A 24,053-nucleotide genomic window follows, 5' to 3' on the forward strand; every position below is an offset into this window, starting at 1 on the left:
GTTCCACTAAATAGATCATCAGATGTACTCTTGGGCTGAGAAAACGACTAAGAAAACAACACACACAAGACAAATTGGGTATTTAAAATATGTTTGTTGCTGATGCAGGAAAGGAAGGTTTGCCATTCTGCGCATTCGTCCAACGTGATTTTTAATATTACTTAAAATTGAGTTTGTCGAGTGCTTTTTGCCCCCGTGTTTAACGGTCTCCAGGGTCCGTGATGGTCATCTCTCGCACTTCTGCTGTATCTGCCTTTATCCCAGCTGGGTGCTGCCTCCATCCATTATTTCCTAGAAGTCCATACATTTCTTAGTTTTCAATTCAACTCATCTTCTGGACACAATACCGTAAGTTTCACATAGACCTATCGGAGGAAACAATAGTAGAATTTGGAAGGAGAATAATTAGTCAAATTAAGCAATTAACGAAAGAATGGAACAGCGTCCTCCACGTACAAGGGCTTTTTCAAACACCTGCCCTGTGTCTTTTCTGCTCCAGATTCCATTGTATTTTGACTGCTTTTATGACTGAACAAAGTCGTTTTTGTCATGGAACAGATCTGGTCATGAGAACATTTCGCCCGTTTCCGGTTGTCACGGAATGGATAAGTCCACTATTAGAAAAATATCAAAGCTATCGGCTTCTAAATGTCCATATATGGCGTGATATAAAAAATACGTCTTGGTCACCGAGACCGCTTCTGATTGGTCCTACCAACTGCCCGTCATTGCCTGCCCTTCTCTGTTTGGCTGAGCTGGAACGATTCGTCCGGGTTTGCAGCTTCATTCGAGTTATACTTGCTTTGTCGAGAGTCCCCCCTCCCCTTCCCAGTCCTGCCCACTGATCTCATTGACCGCGGCTGTGGGTTACCGGGTTGCTGCAGAAGGAGTGGCCGTGTGCACACCACCGCTTGCTGGAATCCTTGCCTCTGCAGCATTAGTGATCGACCATAATCTATCCATGGACCTGAATCAACGCGCCTGATAAGAAAAACTTCGGGGCAGCCTCCGGGACCCGGAGCGAGCAACAGGACAGCGCATTCCCCGAGGCCGTTGGGTGTTGGCCGGAAGAGGCAGAGATGGGCACGGTGCTCTCCATATCGCCGACATCGCGGAAAGGGGGCACCGTGGAAGAGAAAGCCGACAGCGCCCACCCGGCAAACAGCAAGGAGAAGAACCTGAAGCGGCCTTCGGTGCTCATATCGGCTCTGACATGGAAGCGTCTCGTCGCCGCATCGGCTAAGAAGAAGAACGCTAAGAAAGTGAACCCGAACCTGTCGGCGTCGCAGCCCGGGGGAAACTCAGTGGAAAAGCTCAATAATGAGAATACCAAGAAGTCGCAGCAATCCGGTTCGGATCGGAAGGGATCACAGAAGCCTGGGCTGCTTGCAGTACCCGTACCGACAGTCCCTAACCAGAACCCCCCGCCCGGCCAAGCCCAGAATGTGTCACAGAACCCCAAACAGCTCAAGTCGGTCCAAAAGCAGTCCAGCGACCGGCCTCTGGTGTCTCCGAGACGCGTGATCGTCCAGGCATCCACCGGAGAGCTGCTGCGCTGCTTGAGCCAGTTCATGTGCCGGAGGTGCTTTAAGCTCAAGGAGCTCAGTCCCAATGAGATCATCCTCTGGTTCAGGAACGTGGACAGGTCGCTGTTGATCCAAGGCTGGCAAGATGAGGGATTCATTAATCCCGTAAACGTAGTTTTTGTTTACTTGCTCTGTAGAGAAGCGATCAGCGACGACATCGACACCGAGTTTGAACTTCAAGCTGCCTTTCTGACCTGCCTCTACCTGGCTTATTCCTACATGGGAAGTGAAATTTCGTACCCCCTCAAGCCCTTCCTTGTGGAGGCCAATAAGGAAGTCTTTTGGGAGCGATCGCTGCGGATGATTGATAAGATGAGCCCCAAAATGCTGCAGATCAACTCGGATCCTCATTTCTTCACGGAGGTTTTCCAGGACCTCAAAAACGAAGCGGAGTCGAGGGACACGAACGGCAGATGTACAAATAACTTGGACCGCTAAGAGAGGAAAGCAGATATCTCAATATGTAGGCTTATTACGCTTCTCGCGTTCTCCATGGGTGGTTGAGTCCTGGATCCAGGCAGCAGACCTGGGAAGGTGAATGTGCTCTGCAGCCGGCGAATCAAAAAGACACTTTGTATCCGTTTTTCTCAGATAAGAAACGTTTTGTGTTGTAACAGTTTAAAACATTACCTCATTGCTACTGTGAATCACAGTACAGCGGGGTTCGGGTAAGGGGCAGTCCAATAAATGCATGCCTAAAGTATTTTATTTGTACCTTCATTGTGGCTTTTAAAATGGCCGTGTGGTGCAGGGGCGACAGTGGAGAAATGTTAGCTAGTGCGTCAGTGTTTAGTTAATTGATTGCAAATTTGTTTCAGTTTTGAGAGGCAGGAAAAGCGAGAATTACGGCAGTATGGCGTAGCTGGAGCTATCCAAGGTGCTGGTCTGCAATGGACACGTTGCACAAGTGCTACGTTCAATCACACCATTTGTTTGAACTATGAATGTAAAATTTATGACAACGGAAAATGTCAAACTACTGTTCTATGTGCCAACTGTTATAGTATAAAACTTTGTTTATATTGTATATTTAAAACAATTATATAAATGCCAATGCTATCTCGTCCTTTTGCGATTTTATTAACATTTGTTTGGACTTTTTTTAAGTATGAAAGGAAGGATAGGAAGTCAATGCAACTGGTTTCAGTGAATGTCAGTACATCGTCTATGTGAATGTGCACTACTAACAGGGCAAAGATAGCAATTCTCCTTACAAGCCGTAAAGGCTTATTTTTCGTAACCAGACTGCATTTCCTATAGCTCTGCTGGAATACCCTTCTCTTTGAGATTCACGGTGCGAAGGAATGCTTTATCTCCTCATCTCAGAATCCTATCTCTCCATGTAGACTCGAGTAGGCTAGTTTTCTCATTAAATTACGGAGATGAAACCCCGGGACGTATTCTCAGAGACTTATAAGGTTTATAACGTCCGATTACCAGTAAGAAACTGACTTCATACCCTGAGCCTTTTATGCCAGCAAAAGAATAAAATAAACAGGCGTAAGATGTATTAATATTATTTCTGGACGTCAAACGTGCAAAGGAAGGAATTTGTGCTTATTTTTCTCACCCAATGCTGTTTCTCACTTTGCCGGTTTTACCTGTATATTGTGACCAAGTAGAACTCAACTAATATTTCTACCGGGAAAGGAAAATAAATATTTGAAAACGCTGGCAAAATATACATTGGTGTACAGTCAACAGTTGTGAACATTGTTCTAAACAAAGGGTCAGCAAACTGGTGGAACAATAAAATAAACATATGTAGAAATACTGGATTTGTGTTTTCTGGTCGGGCCGCCTTTGAAACGTGTACATTGTCTTTTCGATTGTAGCTGGCCCTGGTGCTGAAAGAAATATTGCGTCGCCCTCCTGGAAGCTTTAGGAATTTAATAGCATTTCAATTTAGGATATATTCTTTTAAAGCTACTAAATGTCTAAGTGTCAGTAAATGTAAAATATTATTTGTCTATTGTTTATTTTTTTAAGTTGTATTTTAGTTATGGGTTATAATTGAATTACTGCTTGTAGTAGTAATATTTTTTCAGGTTATTAATTTAGTTTTTGTTTTCTCTATATCAGTTTTAGGTAGTTAATAGGCTATAAGCCAGACTAATTACACTGTCAAAGAAGTTCCAGTTTTGAAATACTACCAAACGTTTAAAATTGAGCAAGAAATATCGCATATTTATGTGACCGAAAGTCTGAAGATGGTGTCATGTACAATAACCGAGTCAAGTCAGTTGTATGACTCATGCTTGGTAAAAGACTACCTATATGCCGAGAGGATGGTTCGAATGAAGAAATTATCCTGAATTTATGAATAACGCACGTGGCCCGAGTGTTCTTCGTGGTGATTGGCTGGAATTTGGTGCAGTCTGTTAGAACTGTCATTCTGACGGAGGGCTGCGGATCCGGGCTGCTGGGTCACAGGAGTCTATAATCCACGAGTGCAGGCGCATTCTCCTCGTCTCCATAGCAACTGACACTTTACTAAACCTGTACTATCCACATCAAGCATTCTAAATCCATAATGCATTTCTGCAGATGGATACCTTGAATCGGAGTATAGCTCCTGTAAGGCACTCGTCCCTCATTACAAACAGAATTCTTTCATGCAGTTATCTGTGTTCCCCATGTGTTTTATAAAGTACAGCAAATAACCCCAAGACACGGCAGGAAAACATATAAACTATTTCAGAGAGCGAGAGTTACAGGAAGAGAGTCAAACCGTAAAAAGGTTGACTTAATGTCTGATAGTGCGAAGGGTATGTGTGATGCTGGTTAGTATGTAACTTTATATACAACGTATTTTACACGCCCGCCTTGTGATGGAGAGTGTTATACAAAATCATCAAAGGCTTTTTTATCACCTCTAATTGCTGGTCTCTAGAGGAGAGGACGTATCCATTAACTAATTAAGGATGTCAAATAATTATGATACAATTAAATCTATATTCAGAGCCTTATAAAATTACCATAATTTGGGTTTTCTTTGAGAAACAGTTAAATTCCAATTGTGCTCAAAACACTTTCACACTGACATCAACGAGGTGGGGACACTGCACGGCTCAAACTGCAATTGATAATGCAACCATACTATGCGTGTAAAAATCACAAACATGCATTCAACATGTCAGTTCAAGAACATGCAACATCCTTATATTTCAGTTCAAACAGACCAAATTCACTGGCCCCCTCAAAGTCTCTGAATGACATGACTCGGTGTGCAATGCATTTATCCAGTTTTGCTCTTTGCTATTATTGTTAATAATTTAAGTTCTCTGACATTTCTACATGCCCATCGATTCCCAGATCCACCACGCTCAAAGGTTTTGGTCAGAGAATTAACATCATGACTTTTAGGCAGCAGACTGAAAAAAAAACGAACTGCAGGACGCCAGTCTGTTTTTAGGGCAGATTTTTAATGAAATGCTTAATTCTTCTCTAGAGGACATGCAGAGTTGACAGTTTTTCTTTTTGGTCTCATTGATAAGGACATTGTGCTGAATCATGAAGTTCCCCGTTCACAGACTAACCGAATGTGAGCAATGATTGAATATTTTATTCCCTCTGAGACTTAAAACTGCAACCAGCTAACATTTGGTTAAGAACAACTACGGGTTATATTTTGTTTCTCTAACAACATCAGGAAATGGCAAATAATAACAGGACTAACCTCACTCTCTGTAGTCTGATTACCCTAAATCTAAATCAGGGCAGTATTTCTGTTTTATTCTCTTAAATTTGTAAAAACGTAATTTGTGTGTGTTGTATTATTTTCATTCATATACAAATTTATCTTTATACCACTTATACCTGTAGCATCTTTAGTGTAGAATCACCTTTAAAATTCATCCTCTGAAAAGCAACTAAAAGCAATCAACTCAAAGTGAAACAAACGCATTATGAGTCGTGCAAATGCATGGGAGCAGCCTGGCCTGTTTTTGTAGGAGAGTAAACAAGGTACAGTGTTCATCGCAAAAAGCCGGAGACAAATGGGGCTAAGAGCAGCTTCTTGCGAATGTAACCGTCACTAATCTTTCCTACTTGCTGCAGTCAGCCCCACCGTGAGAGAGGCTGTCTGCAGTGTTCTGGCCCTCTTATCTGGATTGACTCCAAGTGGGTCGTCCCAGGAAGGAGACCGGACCTAGTGACATCTTCTTGGCCTTTACTGCACCTCCCGCACAAAAGTCCATCTCCGATTGTTCCAGTCTGGGTGAATGACCACTCCAGGGTTCAGCATGTCCTAGCTATTGCCCTCAGATTACCTCTAATATCCAGTGTACAGTGTCCTGCCTATCCAATGGTATGTAGTCACCTTAAAACACACAAAAGGATGCAACTTATGAATTAAAAATGATTTATGCCAGGATTTACAACATGAGTATTTTTCTAAATAACACCGAGGAAAATAACTGACTTTGTTACAGCAACAGTTTCACAAAAACGGCATGTAATCCTGATTCTGCGCCAGGAAACGTTATTTAGATCAATTCATGTTTTTTAATGACTTATGTCAGGCTTTCAGTTAGAAATGCATTTGCAGGCGCTTTGCCTTGTCTGTTTTTGTGCCTATACAGTTTATCTTTGTGCAAATGCCGTAGGACCCCGACTGCTACAGCAGGGCACGACGGAGGGGAAACGCTCCACGTAGCGACTTTGACAAAACAGTGTTTGTTAACGGAAGGAACACAAAGGGAGAATCAGAAAACAAAAGGACCATGAAGGATTTAAACAAAACGGAGAAAACAGAAGCTAAGGCAGGAACCAACACCGAAAAACAACAACACGAGAAAATACAATAACTAGCGTGGAATAACTATACTGACTACACTTACACACAACTATTACACAACTAACACAGGGCACAGCAGCCACAATGACCAACTAAGGAAGAGAACAAAAGGAGGAACTTATACACCCTATTAACAAGACTACAGATGGTCGTCGCTTTACAATGGGTCGACTTACGATGGTTTGACTTTACGTTGGTTCGATAATGGTGAACATTTGGTAGTCATCAAGCTGTGAATTTTGATCTGCTTCTGGGCTAGCGGTACGCGTACGTCATACGTTACTTCCTACTAATGCCGGGTGATGACAGCATCCACATAGCCGTGCTTCCAGCCTCTATAGCAATCGCAAGCGTAAACATCCCATACAGTGTTTAACAATGTATCAGGCAGTGTTTTTTTTTTATTTGTGATTTATCATATGTTCATATTCGGCTTACATTTTCAATTTATGATGGAACCCCATCATAAGCTGAGGAGGGGCTGTAGATGAAGGACAGGTGAGCATCATTACCAATTAATCACAAACGACTCAGGACAATAAGGAACAGGTGGGGGTAATCAGATACAGAAAAACACTACAGAAAACTGCACATACTACAAACCGAGAACAGGAAGAATAAACAAGGGACTGTAACCAAAACACATGATAATCAAAGAAAAAAACACAAAATAAATGTTAAATAACAACTAGCTGAGTTTTGAACCCACAACAAAGAGGGGAATCAGTACAGTGGCCAAAAACTCATCTTATTAAGCCACACAACAGCCCAGGCAAGAGGGAAACACACTAGGATCACACCAAATGGGACGGTCAACAAGACCTGCTGGTCAAACGGGGAGAAGGTACATGGGACAGGGCCAGACGGGCACCGATCCTGACACTCTACTGTGATACAGTAATTCATTTCATCAACTGCATGCAGTCTCTATCATTGTTTGACTGTGTTTGATACCAACCGGAGAAGTATGGAGGCTGTATACCTAATTTCAATATGAATAAGAAGATCAGTAGATACGCCTGCGTACCTGTTTATGCTCTATCATATGTATAAGGACCGTCCCAAATATATATTCCAAATATATATGGAATATATATATATTCCATATATTCCACAGTCCAACCTCAAGACAGTTCTCCCCAAATTCTACCAGCATGTGGACTTTCCGACGAGGGGGCTGAACACGCTGGACTGTGCTTATACAAATATCCCTGCCGCGTTCCGCGCTGAGCCCCACCCCCACCTCGGATTCTCTGATCACGTGTCAATCATGCTCATCCCAGCCTACAGACCTCTCGTCAGACGCGCCAAACCCATCCAGAAGCAGACAAAGATCTGGCCCCCAGGAGCCATCTCTGCTCTTCAAGACTGTTTTGAGCGCACTGACTGGGACATGTTCAGGGAGGCGGCAACCTACGGTGACTCTACTAACCTGGAGGAGTACACGACCTCGGTCACTGGCTACATCAGCAAGTGCATCGATGATGTCACCGTCTCCAAGAACATCTCCACACGCTCCAACCAGAAGCCCTGGATGACTACGGAGGTGCGTATGCTACTGAGAGCCCGTGACACTGCCTTCAAATCAGGTGACCAGGCTGCCCTGAGAACAACAAGGGCCAACCTGTCCAGGGCCATCAGAGTGGCGAAGCGTGCCCACGCCCAGAAACTACACAGCCACTTCAAAGATACTGGGGATGTTCGGCGCATGTGGCAGGGCAACCAAGCCATCACCAGCTACAGGGCATCTCCACCTGCCTGTGACGGTGAGGCCTCCCTTCCAGACGTGCTGAATAGCTTCTACGCACAGTTTGAAGCCCAAAACAGCATGGCAGTGAGGAAGTCCATCCCACCTCCCAATGACCAGGTGCTCTGTCTGACCATGGCTGATGTGAGGAAAACTCTGCTTAGAGTCAACCCGCGGAAAGCTGCTGGACCAGACAACATCCCTGGTTGTGTGCTCAGAGGATGTGCAGAACAGCTGGCTGATGTTCTCACAAACATCTTCAACATCTCTCTGAGCACCACAGTCATCCAAACATGCTTCAAAACCGCCACCATCATCCCCGTGCCAAAGAAGTCGTCAGTGTCCTGCCTCGATGACTATCGTCCCGTTGCACTCACGCCGATCATCATGAAGTGCTTCGAGAGGCTCGTCATGAGGCACATCAAGTCCCTACTGCCACCCTCACTAGACCCCCTGCAGTTTGCATAATGTCCCAACCGCTCTATGGATGACGCCATCACCACCACCCTTCATCTGGCCCTCACCCATCTGGACAAAAAGGACACTTATATGAGAATGCTGTTCATATACTTCAGTTCATCATTCAACACCATCGTTCCTCAGCATCTGATCGGGAAGCTGAGACTGCTGGGCTTAAACACCTCTCTCTGTAACTGGGTCCTGGACTTCCTGACTGGGAGACCTGAGTCAGTCAGGATTGGGAGCAACATCTCCAGCACCATCACACTGAACACGGGAGCCCCCCAGGGCTGTGTGCTCAGCCCTCTACTTTTCACGCTGCTGACCCATGACTGTGCAGCAATGCACAACTCAAACCACATAATAAAGTTCGCCGATGATACAACTGTGGTGGGTCTGATTAGCAGGAAAGATGAGGAAGCCTACAGAGAGAAGGTGCGACAGCTGATGGACTGGTGCAGAGCCAACAATCTTTTCCTGAACGTGAACAAAACAAAAGAGGTGGTCGTCGACTTCAGGAGGGCACAGAGAGATCACTCCCCGCTGAGCATCGGCGGCTCCTCGGTGGAGATCGTCCAGAGAACCAAGTTCCTTGGTGTCCACATCACGGAGAACCTCACGTGGACCCTAAACACCAGCTCCATTGCCAAGAAGGCCCAGCAGCGTCTGTACTTCCTGCGGAGACTGAGGACAGCGCACCTTCCACCCCCAATCCTCACCATGTTTTACAGAGGGACCGTAGAGAGCATTCTCTGTGGCTGCATCACAGCCTGGTACGGGAATTGCAGCGTCTCAGACCGCAAAACCCTACAGAGGATTGTGAGGACAGCCGAGAAGATCATTGGGGTCTCTCTCCCCTCTATTACAGACATCTACACCACACGCAGCATCGCAAAGCCATCAGCTTTGTGGATGACCCCACACACCCCTCACACACACTCTTCTCCCTCCTCCCGTCTGGCAAAAGGTTCTGTAGCATACGGGCCTCCACTGCCAGAACGGAGAACAGCTTCTTCCCTCAGGCCATCAGACTCCTGAACCGGAACTGGACACAATCCCCCCCCCCCCACACACACACATACACATCTGTACATCTGTATATAATATTTATTGTTATTTATTGCCTCCCAACTCCTTACTCTTCTATACCACAGCATTTTTGCACAGCATTTTTGCACAGCATTTTTGCACAGCATTTTTGCACATATAACCTTCGCTGCTACCATACAGTAACTTAAATACTGTATCCAGACTGTTACCACCGTTAATTGGCACTGTATGTTCTCTTGTCAATCTGTACTGTTATGCTGTCCTGTCTGCACTTATGATGTTGCTCTGTCTTTGTCCTGCTCTGTGCTGCACCATGGTCCTGGAGGAACGTTATCTCATTTCTCTATATACTGTCTGTATGGTTGAAATGACAATAAAACCTACTTGACTTGACTATTCAGAACCTTTATGTTGCTTCCATCTGATAATAGCCAAAGGCTGAAAATACGCAGAGCCTTAAAATAAATTTTACACTTAAAAATGTGAAGATCTAGGTGTCACCATGCTTGTATAAAATGAGCTCCGTGTTCTCAGAGTTTGCCTGTTCCTCCTGCGTCTGTGCGGGTTTCTTCCCATAGTCAATAACGTTTGCTTAGGTGGATTTCTGAATTACCCACAGTAGTGAGTGATCACAGAGTGTGTGCCCTGTGACGGACTGGCATCCTTTGCAAGGTGTCTGCTCATGCCCGCCCTATGCTTCCTTAGATGGGCTCCACGACCACTACCACCCTGCACTGCGTAAGGGCCTGCCTGTAACAAGTGTTTGAATGGTACATCCATCCATTTTTTTTATACCCACTTGTCCTATTCAGGGTCGCAAGGGGTCTGGAGCCTATCCCAGAGGCCACTGCGGTGAACGGCTCAGAATGGGGCACCAGCCAATCATAGCGCATGCTGACAAACGCAATTTGGCAACACCAACTAACTGTGGGGGGCAGGGGGACTGGAGAACCCTGAGGAAACCCCATTACAACATCAAATAATATTGTTAATAATAGCAGCAGTAATAACGACAGTAATTCAAGTAACCTGCACTGAATCCGCATCACTGTTGTCTCATACCTGCAGGGAAGGGGGTGTGAATTCCACCTCGACGCAAAGGAAGGAATTTCAACATTACCTTCTGGTCACACAGGGCTCCTCTTACAGTCCAAGCATTTTCAGTCAGGTTAACTGGTGTCTCTAAATCATGCATGATGCATAATAGTGTGTGATTATATGTGCCCTTTGATGTATTTGGCATTCCATCCAGAGTGAGCCCCACTACCTTGATTAGGATAAACAGGTGGATTATGGGTGCATGCGGTATATCTCAAATTCATGATTATTTTCTTTCAGCATTTACCTTTTTCACTGACATACATTAAATGGAACACGCATGTCTCACACTCTGCCCTTTTATAATGCTCCATCTTTAAACAATTAGCATTAAATCGAACCAAAAGAAAAATGTTTTTCCCAGTCATCCATCCCCATTGTGACATGCAAATCCATCCACTTGAACCACTTTGTTAATAAGCTGTTTACATTTGCGCGACAGATTCAACTGAGGCGAACAAACTGGGACGTTTTTATTTATTACATTTTAAATGACGCGTCTTCGGTCACCACGGCCGAAGTTTTTTTTCTAGGAAACCCACGTGAATAAATAAGCAGACATTGGGAGTGAAGGGCAGATTTTCCTCTCCGTTCCAGCGGCGCGCATCGATGCGGTTAGTGATCGTTCCGTTGTGGAGAATCAACGCCGTTGTCTTTTATCGCGGAACACCACATAGTTTCTAGGGGACGCAACAATTTTCATACGTCAAACACAGTTCCCCGGTCCTCAGATCTCATGGCACTAAAAACTAAACAATTATACTAATGCTAATTATAGGAGATACTAAACAATTATCTTTAGGCAAAAATATATATATATAAAAAAACATAATAATAATAATAATAAAGCGCATGCAGTACGAAGGGGAAAGGAGGAGCACAGACTTTTCGCGCGCTTGACTGAGGAGAGGGGTTCCCCCACGGTAAATTTTGCTGACTGGGGAATCCCCCTCGGTAAACGTGCCGTGATTGTCCGTGATAGAGAAGGGACACTCAGAACCTCAAAAGTGGGGCACTTTCTTTCAGTCTTTCGGGTAAAAAGGCCCGGTGCAGAGAAATTTGTTTGGGGAGGCCATCAGGAGGCACTTTATTTGGGGGGGGGGGGGGTGACTGCGTCGAACCGTGTCTGTAATTACTCCTAATGTTTTCTTCTGTCAGAAATCAGATCACGAATCAACTGATGTTCAGCACGATAATTTTAATTTTTTCTTCCATCGACGTGGTAATTCAAATACCGTGAAACACCGTGAAAAACTGAAATAAAGAAAATTACTATTACTAACTCAATTTTTACAAAACTCTTTTCGCCATTAAGCAAACGGTCTACTGCGTTTACAAGACAGCGCAAATCACGAACATACATATAACAAAAACAAGAAAAGGCAAAACAGTAACATACCGTGTGCTCCTTCTGATCAGAATTAGGAGACGTTACTACATTATAACCTCTTCCTTTCACTCTTTTTTGAGTTTCTTTTCTTAGCTCCTTTTCGTTCTACTTGCTAGCCTTGTCTTTTTTATTGCACATCACTTTAGGTCACATGATCACGTAAACGTAGCTCTTTCCGCTGAACAGTAGGAGGCACTGTTACCAGAAAACTCTAAATTAAACCTTTTACAAATAATATTTCAAACAATAACATGTTTGCAACAAAAATAAACAAAATACAGTCGCTGGACAAAATACAAATAAACATTAAACAAATACATAAGCAACTAATTTCCTGGCGACAGCTACACTGCCACCAAATTACAAAGATTTATATTAGCAACACAAATGAAATAAATCTTGTAATTTTCACAATTTTCAACTCCCATATACATACTATGTTACATAACAAGCTAACCAGGTTCTGGGAGGATTTCCAAGCGGATTTAAGAATTATTCTCTACAAGTACCACTATTTTTTGAACTGGACGTTCAAGAAATGACGGTTGTATCAAGCGTTCACCTTTCTTTCCTAAATTACTTTGTCCTATTTGAACTTTAACCTTTCGAACTAAACCATCATCATCTGCACTTGCTTCAACAACTCTGGCTATCTTCCACTCATTTCTGGGAATGTTGTCCTCCTTAACAATCACGACATCTCCAACTTGCACATTCCTTCTGGGCACATGCCATTGTTGTCGGAGGCTTATATTAGCCAGATACTCCTTACGCCATCTGCTCCAAAACTGTTCTGATAAGTATTGCACCCTTCGCCACCTTTTCCTGGCATACAAATCTTCTCTAACAAAGGTGCCTGGAGGCGGAAGGGGCACAGAGGACTTCATCGTGAGTAAATGGTTTGGTGTCAGTGGTTCCATACTTCTTGGATCGTTGAGTGTGTTCGTTGTGAGCGGACGGCTGTTGACAATAGCCATGGCCTCATAGAAGAAAGTTCTCAATGAAGTGTCATCAAGTCTTCCTTTAGCTTGCGCAAGAACAGTAATCATCACACTCCTGACTGTTCTTATCTGGCGTTCCCAAACACCTCCAGTATGACTTGCCTCGGGAACATTCATCAGGAAATCACATTGTTTTCTTGCAAGATATATAGAGATCCTTTCTTTGTCCAATTCCATCAAACCCCTTTCCAATTCATTTTTTGCCCCCACAAAATTTGTACCTTGGTCGGATCTAATCTGTCTTACTGTTCCTCGTATTGCAATGAAACATCTTAGAGCATTCAGAAATGCATCAGTTGTGAGATCCTCTAACATCTCTAAGTGAATGGCTCTTAAACTCAGACACGTGAACAGCAACCCATACCTCTTAAATTCTTTCCGGCCTTGTTTTGTATAGAATGGACCAAAGCAGTCCATTCCTGTATAAGTAAATGGGGGTGATGGCTCAACACGGTCCACAGGTAAGTCTGCCATACGTTGTTCTTCAGTTTGACCACGTGCCTTTCTGCATGTGACACAATGTTTGATGTGCTTGGCAACCACTTTGCTCGCACTTATTGTCCAGTATCCACAGGCCCTGAGTTGATTCAGTGTTTGACCTCGGCCTTGATGCTGAGTGTTCTTATGACAGTTGTCAAGTATAAGTTGGGTGACAAAGCCTTCCTTAGGAAGGATTATTGGGTGTTTAGAATCAAACGATGCAGAAGACTTTCTCAGTCGTCCTCCAACCCTGAGCAACCCATTTTCTATGATAGGATCTAGTTGGTATAGCTTGTGAGTCTTTGGCAAATTTGCAGACCTTTGACTAAACAATTTGAACACTTCTTCAAAATTTTCCCTTTGTGTTGCTCTGATAAGTGCATGAGCAGCCTTCTCTCTTTCCTCTACAGTGATAGGACCTGTCCTATCTTTCTTAGGCCATCTTTGGATGCGGGCTATGACGTTGAGTGCTGTGTTCCAGTCTGAAATTCTCGAAAGCCTTCCAAAGAAGCTGTCCTTCATAAAGGCATCAGTTTTCAGGACCTTTACCTCTGGGTCTCCTACTAGAAGCTCTGGGGAAGCCTCACGTATTGCTAGCTCTCGTTCCCATAAGAATGTAGGTCCTGTTAGCCAAATTGAGTTTAGCAGACCTGCCACCGTGAGACCCCTAGATGCATGATCTGCAGGATTTTGACTTGTGTCCACATAGAACCATTGACCTGGGTCTGTAGAATCTCTTATTCTTTGGACACGATTGGCAACAAATACATGAAAGCGCTTGGCTTCATTCTTGATATATCCAAGCACCACTTTAGAATCTGTCCAGAAGAATTCCTGATCTATTTTCAGAGTTAGCTCTTCTCTGAGGATGCTACTTACTGCGGCAGAGACTGTAGCTGCAGTGAGCTCAAGCCGTGGTATGCTGACAACCTTAGAGGGTACTACCCTAGCCTTTCCCATGATCAGTGCACAATGAACCTGCTCATCAGTGACAATTCTAATATACGAGCATTGCCCATAGCCTTCAGTACTGGCATCTGAAAAATGATGCAGTTCAATTTTTTGGATTATGCCAATGTTCTTAGGAATGACACATCTTGGTATTTGAATTTGCTGCAGATTTTCCAAGTCTTGAAGCCAATTCTCCCATTTGGGCTTCAGTTCAGGTGGAAGAGGTTCATCCCATCCCACACCACGTTTGCACATTTCTTGAAGGATTCTCTTTCCAGTCAATATAAAAGGAGATAAAAATCCCAATGGGTCAAATATACTTGCAACTGCAGATAAGATTCCTCGTCGAGTGGCTGACCTTCCACTGAGAACGACATTGAACGAGAATGTGTCCGTTTCTACGTTCCACTTTACCCCCAATACACTCTGCATTGGAAGCTCATTGTAATTCAAATCAACATCCCTTACTATGCTAGCACGTTCACTCTCAGGAATAGAATCCAAGACTTCTCTGCTATTGGACACAAATTTGTGTAGATGTAATTTTCCTTTGACAAAGACCTTTTGTACATCATGGACCAATTGGATGGCTTGCTCAGCTGTATCAATGCTGATTAAACCGTCGTCCACATAGAAATTTTGCCGAATGAAACTTGCTGCCAGTGGGTATTCTTTCTCATATTTAGTGGCTAGATGTTTCATAGCAAAATTAGCACATCCTGGCGATGATGCTGCCCCGAAAATATGCACTCGCATCCGGTACTCTTTAAGCTCTCCTTCAATGTTCCCATTCTCCCACCACAGGAACCTCAAGAAATCTCTGTCTTGTGGGCTGACATGAAAGCGGTGAAACATTTTTTCAATATCGCAAACAATTGCGATTTGGTGCTCACGAAACCTACAAAGTACTCCAGTCAAAGCATTGTTTAAATCTGGCCCTGTGAGTAGATGCTCATTTAAAGAGGTGCCCTCAAATTTAGCAGAGCAATCAAATACTACTCTAATTTTTTCAGGCTTCCTAGGATGATACACTCCATGGTGAGGAATGTACCACGTGATGGCCTCCTCTGGGGCATCACCTACCTCTTCAGCATCACCATCATGAAACATACTATTCATAAATTTTAAGTAATCCTCCTTGTACTTTGAACTTTTCATCATCTTTCTTTTTAGATGTTTTAGTCTTACCATAGCAAGCTGCCTATTATTTGGAAGCTGTGGACGCACTCGAAAGGGTAAAGGCATTTCCAGATGTCCCTCTTTATTATGTTGAATTTTCTCACTCAGCAGGTGTAAAAACTGCATGTCTTCTTGAGATACTGTCTTTTCTCTGGAAGTTGTGTCTAAAAAATCCATTTCTAAGGCCTTAATGATGGAGGTAGGAGCAATAGATGGAAGTTCCTTTACAGAAATGCGGTGGCACAACCCTGTCACATCCCTTGAGCTATTGTGAGATGTTTTGGATCCCACTATACTCCAGCCCAAATCAGTCTTGACTGCATATGGTTCAAACTCTTCCCCTGATATCACCTGCCTTGGTTTCAGAGCCCTGCTGCAGTCATAGCCTATTAGAAGACCTACCGGACAATTCAATAGATCTGGTATCTCTGATGATATGCAGACTAAGTGATTCCACCTTTTTGCTGTTTCACAGGTGGGAATACTGTTTTGTTCCAATGGGATGTACTCTCGGGTATATGCAGGCGGCAATTCAATGTATTCTTGTGAATAGTATCCTCTTACTCTAAGTCCAGTTGCTCGTTGACAATTCACTCTGGAACCTCTGTTAGTCATTGTCGACAATTTCAATACGATGGGCTCTGTGTCTGCTTGGATGTTGTGACAAACCTCTTGATCAATAAAGGTATTACTGCTTTGCGTGTCCAGTAATGCATACACCAATGTTTCTGTACAGTTTTTTCCAACACACGAGATCCAAACAGGAACAGTCATTGAAGTACGATCACAGGCATCGCCTTTTACATTGCACAAGGCAACAGAATTTTCTTGCTCTTGTTCTGATGCCTCTGGCTTTCTTCCTTGAGGACGTTCTTCGTGAAGTGGAGTAGGATGGCACTGCCGGCAAATATTGCAAGTGGCCTTCTTCTTACAGTTTTTTGAGACATGACCAACTCTGAGGCAAGCAAAGCACATTTTGTTGTCAATGACAAACCTTTTCTTTTCATCTCGAGGCATTGTTGCAAATTTGTCACATTTGTAAATAAAGTGATTTTTCTGACAACAGACACACTTTATTTGCCCCTTGTTCTGAATGCCAGAAGGGTTGTCCTGGGCACTATTTCCTAATGCATTTAAGTTATGAGGGTTGGGTTGTGCCTTTTGAGACTTGTTCAATGCTGTCATCAAAGTGTTGGACTGGAAACGCTTCTGTTCTTTTGCAGGTTTTTGATCCGTACCCTTTAAAGCATGGAGAGAGGAAATTGGATTGCATGCAATACGCGCCTCTTCTGCTACAAAATCTGAAAATTCTGTAAAACCTGGGTATGGCTTCCCTTCATCCAGTACTTTAGTGACAAACCGATTCCAACGCGTTGTTACCCAATCAGGAAGTTTCTGCAACAATTTTTGATTTTCTTCACAGTCATCTAAGACCTGAAGTCCCTGCACATGGGGCATTGCGTTCTTGCAGGCTATAAGGAAATCACTGAACTCTCTTAATTTCACTGATTCTCTAGGTCCAATCCTTTGCCAGGTGCTCAGTTTCATACGGAATGCTCTTTGGACTATGAAAGGATGACCATAGCGTTTGTTCAGGGAAACCCAAGCCTGTGTATATGCTTCTTCATCACTTCTGTAAAATGTTCCTTCTAACACACGGAGCGCTTCCCCACTTATGTATTTTTTCAAATAGAAAAGCCTATGAGCTGAGTTTGTGCAGGACGTTTCAATTAATGCCTTAAAGCAGGTGCGCCATTCAATAAACTTAAGTGGGTCTCCTGTGAATGTGAATGGTTCAGGGTTTGGGAGTCTAGATGTTGCTAAGGATTCCTTTAGGGCTTGAACCATTGAGATGTCATTTGCTCCCATCTCTTGCTTATCTTCCTTGCAAGGAGGTACTGAGATGTCTTGTAGATCCTGGGAACATGGTGAGCTATTGTGCTGTGTTGAAGGCTGTTTTGAAGGCAAGATGCTTATTATTCCTGTATCTCCTAGGTCAGAATTCAGTCTTAATTCCTCTTCGGCGTATACCTTATATTCAGCCTCCATGACTTCAAGGTCCCTTTGATCCTCAAGCCTCTTTAGCCTATCTTGCTGGGCTAATATTTCCATTCTTTGAGCAGAGATTTCCTTTTCTCTGTTGATTTCAGCCCGTTTTGATGCCAAACGTGCAGCTGCTTCTGCTTTCTTTACTGACACCTGACTTCCTTGCTGACTACTGACTCCAGCTCTTGAAACTGTTGATCCATAAATAGACCTCGCATCTTCTCTTTGGAGTAAATGAAAGAGTGCTGCTTTAGCAGCCTCTGCATCAAACTCCTTTGTGCCGACTTCTGCATGACGACCTTTCAAGAGTGCTATTAGTTCGGTAGTAGCAGAAGTGCAGCTATCCATTCTCCTTCTTATATCTTGAGAAGGGGTGGTCAACGCACGTAACCTCTCGTATTCTTGTTTTAACCTTGACTCATAGTTTTCTATAGGTACTATCATGTCGCTTAATTCAACTTTAGAGCATTTTTGCTTAAGCTTAGTTCTAATTAACTGAGCCTCTGCCTTGAAGTTTACATATATAAACATAAACCTTCTTTCCCTTTTTATAATATCAGCCTTTCTGAGTTCAAGCATTTTTTCTGTTGGGCGTTTTTCTCTTTCAGAACGTCTAACCTCTTGTTCATTTTGAGAAGATGACTTTAGAATCCCAATCCTTTGTATTTCGATATCGGCATGAATCTCACCTATGCGTTCCTCAATTTTTTGTCTTTCAGAAGTTTCAAATTCAGTCTCTAATTTTTCTTCTAACTCTGCCCTTTCATCTTCTAGAGCCTGAACTACTGACTCTAGCACACAGAGGTCTGAGGCACCTTGATCCATTTTTAAACTACTATGACATCACAGTTGAAAATTTAACCAAACAATTTTAACAATTAACTTTAAATTTGAGAAACTACAGAATCACTATTAATATGTACAATATTCAATAGAAAACTTAAAGTTTTTTTTTTTTTTTTTTTTTTTTTTTTTCTTTCAGTTAGTAAAGAAATTAAATACAAAACTGTAAATACAGTCTGACCTGAGAGCGATGATTAGAGTCCGTTACGACTACAGCACTGTCCGTCTGTGCGCTAGTCTGATGTTCGCGATATTTCCTCGGATAAGCACTTGCTAGCTTTCTTGCTAGTTAAAGTTGTGGCGCCTTAAAGAAACGCTGGCGAAGTCGGCCCACTCTTCGGTCCGTGAATCTGCTCCCTCGAGTGGCACGTTTTTACTCCCGTCGTGCCGTAGATTAGAGACGTTTTTCACTGTAATTACTCCTAATGTTTTCTTCTGTCAGAAATCAGATCACGAATCAACTGATGTTCAGCACGATAATTTTAATTTTTTCTTCCATCGACGTGGTAATTCAAATACCGTGAAACACCGTGAAAAACTGAAATAAAGAAAATTACTATTACTAACTCAATTTTTACAAAACTCTTTTCGCCATTAAGCAAACGGTCTACTGCGTTTACAAGACAGCGCAAATCACGAACATACATATAACAAAAACAAGAAAAGGCAAAACAGTAACATACCGTGTGCTCCTTCTGATCAGAATTAGGAGACGTTACTACATTATAACCTCTTCCTTTCACTCTTTTTTGAGTTTCTTTTCTTAGCTCCTTTTCGTTCTACTTGCTAGCCTTGTCTTTTTTATTGCACATCACTTTAGGTCACATGATCACGTAAACGTAGCTCTTTCCGCTGAACAGTAGGAGGCACTGTTACCAGAAAACTCTAAATTAAACCTTTTACAAATAATATTTCAAACAATAACATGTTTGCAACAAAAATAAACAAAATACAGTCGCTGGACAAAATACAAATAAACATTAAACAAATACATAAGCAACTAATTTCCTGGCGACAGCTACAGTGTCTCTTCTGTGGTTCCCCTTATAAAGTAATATAACGCATATTAAATGTCTATTATTTTGAAGTGTGGAGGCAACAGGGGTCTTCACTTATTTACTTGCGGTGGCCACCCCTAGATCCGCGCCTTCAAGCCCATAGATGCCGCAGGTCAGCACCATAGTTGGGTAGATAACGAAACGGAGCAGTTCATGTTTAAAGGTTCAGCTTTGCGAAGTGAACGGTACATCCAACCATTATGAACCATGGCGCTCCCAAGCGTTCAGTGAAAACCCACCACCCACATTAACTGGTATGGAGGCTCTTAATACTATAAGGTCAATGGCTTGTCCGTCAGCCATGCCAACATTTGCGCATAATCACATTTCCTTAAATAAACAATTACTCATTGCAATTTACAGAACGACTTGGTAGGACACACACTTTGTTCGGGAGATTGGCGGTAAATCCTCTGCAAAACCATTCCTGCAAAGGACGGTGCATCTGCCTGTGAAACAGTAATCCGCCATTATCCCCTGATAATAAGTACCGAGGCATCCCGGGGCTTGCATAACACAACAGTAGGTCGGGATTATGTTGTGTCATAAATCCTAATGCGGCACTACAAAAACAGAGTGGGCAGATTTATTTTTCAGGGGTCTCGGGCGCATTTATATATTTTTTTAGCATAAATGTCTTGTGCTCTCCGATGCCTGAATCTGAATCAAATGGTAATTGCAATGAGTACTTGTAGGGACTGAAATGGCCTCATCAGTTTTGCTAGGATGCTATTCTTACTCCCATTTACATTTCCACCATAAAAGAAAAGATGGATTCACGGATCTTTCATTTATTTTCTCAGTGTTTTAATACATCAGTCTGTTAATGACTATTATTTTTGCATTGGAAACGATGTATTCTGGAACTTAAGTTCATTTTTCAAAAGGGCAATCATTTAAATTACATGACAAAAAGTTGCAGTATCAGTTGACCTTTTATAAAACTGCAAATAAACCGTTTTCCAAGAAGTTACGTTAGACGTCACAGCCACCAACATGTGCATCAGGGACACGTCGGCTGACGTCCGTATAGTATCCATGTCACGGTTAATGAAAGAGGCTGGAGCGGGACAGTGTGAGATCCGTTCACTCTTCCATAGTAAAAGCGGGCGCCTGGGTTCACTGCGCTCATGCTGGCGAATGGCCAGACGCCGCCACGTCGCCGATTCTCATCGTTTACTCCCCTCCGCCCAAAAAACACCAACAATTTCCCTCACTTAGAAACCCTGCGAAACCAAGACCCAGCGGCCACCCCAGGCAGCTTATGTCATTTCGACTGGATTTGAATGCAAAATTGGGGCCCCGAGAAAGCCAGCGACTCAGATCTTGTGACTCACCCAAGCTTATGAATAATTTGGTACCGCGAAGCTTTTTATTCCCTTGCATGTTTTTTCGTTACCGCAGTAATGAGTAATGAGAAACGTCCTCGAAGGATTAACAGTTAGTTTCATTCCACCTGGTTGAAGATTAGCATATCTTAGTTTTCATTACATAACCAGCAGCACCCCCTCACCCCTCCCCCACTGACCCAGCTCTCATTCACAGGAAAGGCTGGGGGAAAAAATGAGCAGCCCAGTACGGGAGCTAAACTAAAACTTTCTGGGGGGTGGACCAACCCATCCATAATCTCCATATCCATTTCCTATCCTCCGATAATTAAATATTCAGGCTTTAGTTAAAGGCACATTCTTCAAAATCTATACGCTGAAACCAATAATAAATTCGGTGTTCCTTTATGGGGGTTTCTCATATTATATGACCAGAATGCAATTACAAAAGTGATTTTTAATTTGCAGACACGTTTTAATAGGGCTTTTTCTTATAATTTCTTGTGGTTTTTTGTCTCTAAATACATCCAAGCTCTAGTGACGTCATGACCGGAATTCTCTTGGCAGGTCTTGATGGCACAGTGAGCGGCTCGCGGCGATGTCACGGCGCAGGTGCGGGCGTTCCAACGCCATTTCACTGCGTCTTCGCATAACTCTGCCATGCTTCTCTCAGTCACCAATATTATTAGTAGCGAAGAAGCAGTTAGACACCATTGGGGGGGGGGGGGTTCTGCGTGATTGAGCCCACTCTTTCTCACTCCCCCACCATGACTCTCCCCATGAATTTTCACTCTGGATCACTATAACTTTTCCGCAAAACTGAACCTTTATTTCCGATTCAGTAATACAGGGCTATTATTCACAGTGTTTTATGTGGGGTGGGGTGGGGGGGCATTATTTTCAGTACAGTAAGAAGCCTTGTGAGTTTTATCCATCCTTTATCTAACGAAAGGGTCACATGGTTATTGAAAAGACACACATAAAAGTATAACAATAATAATGGTAATCTACCTGTCTTTCATCACATATTTTCATTCACATAGCTAGGATCTCTTGTTGATAACCTGCCTTTTTAAACAAGTTTTGTCCATTGTCCTGGTTAAGTTTGCTGCCAAGGAATTTTCTAGGTTAGCATGCTTCCCATCTCCCAGTCATATTCAGGTGGGAGGGCATTGTCATGGCAACGAGCGACTGTGCTGTGAACAAACTCAAAGGCTGATATCACTGAGGGAAGGAGGCAGGTTTGTGATTTAAGTGGTGTATTACTCTGAATTCTTACAAGAGAAAGATGGCCTTGAATATGTACTTATTCTTATAAATCTAAGAATAAAATAATTGAGAGTTTCTGGTTGGGCAATTCTGTTGGATATAAATCTATTGCTGTGATCTCAGTCATTACCTCACCACCTCTATGAATCAATAGCCCAAAGCTGCATTTGCATAATAGCAAGTAAAATGTGATGTTGTTGATTATTTAAATCTCATCATTTACTTATTCTTAAATATTGCTACAGAGCCATGTCTGCCTTAAGCATAGTGTCTGAAGACATGAAGATCTGCAGTGGCTGGATGAGTTATCTTCATGATAATAACTGCAAAGTCAGCTTAACCCAATTCAGGCTCCAGAAAATGCACTGCCGGTGAGTGGAGGTGGACAGGATGCCTTGCATGTAGGGAGGTCTTGTCAATACCACCCAAAGAGAGCCTCACGCTAATGGGGAACGTGTTGCTGTTGGCGCTGATGCATCCGTCAGAGTGCCCTTGAAGGCTGACAGGAATCCTGCACTATCGGTCCAGGGTAGAGCAGAGACAGAGCTGTGAGGGAGAGGCAGGCATAGCTTATAGCTTGTTTCTAGAGTGAAGCTGAAATAGGACAGCAGATGTTCAGGTGGGTAAGGAGATGGATCAGAACAGTTTTGGTAGAACAGCAACTATATTGTAATGATTTATCTATTGATCTATGAAAAAAGAGCAAGTTATGGGAGGCGTAAAGACAATTTCCCTACGGGGATCAATAAAGTATCGATTATTATTATTATTATTTGGCATTGTGAATGATGATGGTGATTATTGATGGTGATTGATGATGATGATTGATAATGATGATGGCGATGATGGTGATGATGATTGATAATGATTATGATGATGATTGATGGTGATTGATGATGATTGATGGTGATTATTGATGGTGATTGATGATGGTGGTGATGATGATTTTTTTATTATACACAGAACTCAACAGAACAAGAAACAAAAGGGACCATGAAGGGTCTAAATAAAGGAAAATAGATGAGTAAAACTAGCAAGGGCTGTAACTCACGCAAACGGCAGCACAAGGGAATAACAGGCTAGAAACACCAAGGATCCAGTAACAGCACATACATGAGACAAACCCATGCAACAGATAGAGGAAGAGGGTTAGGGTAGGTACATGTATCCACAAGTAACGAGGACTAGGCAAGGAACGGGTGCAGACTATTGACAACCAAACACTGGGAACTAGGAGTAACAAGAAACAGGTGAGGGTAACTAACAATCATTACAGACTCAAAACTAGGACACCGTAGGAACAAGGGTACAGAACATTACTACAAAATTAGGTACAAGTAAGAATAGTTAAGAACCAAGGCACAAAAACACAGATATACAAAATAATATAATTAACAAGGGGCTCACAAAATGAAAATGACCAAGATTATTGAGCATCAAACTCATGATGGAATGGAAGTACAGTTCTCAGCCGACCACTTAACCCATTCAATCATGCAGCAGCTCAGATAGCTGGGGAACAACTGAGGAACAGAGAAGGGTGCTACATCATAAGGAAACAGTGCAAAATCAGGGTGGCTAGCGACCTCTGCTGGCCAAATGGGGAAACAATGGACAAGACAGGGACTGATTCTTACATATATGCTTTTTCAAAATACCCATGCTAATTAAAGCTTTAAGATTTAGAAAAATAAATGCACCATAATATAAAATAATAATATTTTTTGTCCTTAGTATGAAATTAAGCTACATTCTTTAATTTCAGAGTAT

The 24,053-nt window shown here is 42.8% G+C and overlaps 3 protein-coding genes across 3 annotated transcripts; 1 reads left to right on the forward strand and 2 right to left on the reverse strand.

Annotated features, from left to right (window-relative positions):
- Positions 1 to 727: 727 nt before the first annotated feature.
- Positions 728 to 3,359, forward strand: cdk5r2a (cyclin-dependent kinase 5, regulatory subunit 2a (p39)). The gene has a single exon (XM_048979908.1). The coding sequence runs from the start codon at positions 1,080 to 1,082 to the stop codon at positions 2,022 to 2,024; it is 945 nt and encodes a 314-aa protein (XP_048835865.1). The 5' UTR covers positions 728 to 1,079; the 3' UTR covers positions 2,025 to 3,359.
- Positions 3,360 to 11,921: 8,562 nt separating this feature from the next.
- Positions 11,922 to 15,181, reverse strand: LOC125710215 (uncharacterized). The gene is made up of 2 exons (XM_048979727.1): positions 12,138 to 15,181; positions 11,922 to 11,992 (listed from the first exon to the last, which is right to left on the reverse strand). The coding sequence occupies exon 1, from the start codon at positions 14,990 to 14,992 to the stop codon at positions 12,614 to 12,616; it is 2,379 nt and encodes a 792-aa protein (XP_048835684.1). The 5' UTR covers positions 14,993 to 15,181; the 3' UTR covers positions 11,922 to 11,992; positions 12,138 to 12,613.
- Positions 15,028 to 19,646, reverse strand: LOC125709406 (uncharacterized). The gene is made up of 3 exons (XM_048977777.1): positions 19,312 to 19,646; positions 15,181 to 19,166; positions 15,028 to 15,074 (listed from the first exon to the last, which is right to left on the reverse strand). The coding sequence occupies exons 2-3, from the start codon at positions 18,608 to 18,610 to the stop codon at positions 15,028 to 15,030; spliced, it is 3,477 nt and encodes a 1,158-aa protein (XP_048833734.1). The 5' UTR covers positions 18,611 to 19,166; positions 19,312 to 19,646.
- Between the last annotated feature and the right edge of the window lie 4,407 nt (positions 19,647 to 24,053).

This window comes from Brienomyrus brachyistius, chromosome 16 (assembly GCF_023856365.1).
Source record: "Brienomyrus brachyistius isolate T26 chromosome 16, BBRACH_0.4, whole genome shotgun sequence".
NCBI classification, from domain to species: Eukaryota; Metazoa; Chordata; class Actinopteri; order Osteoglossiformes; family Mormyridae; genus Brienomyrus; species Brienomyrus brachyistius.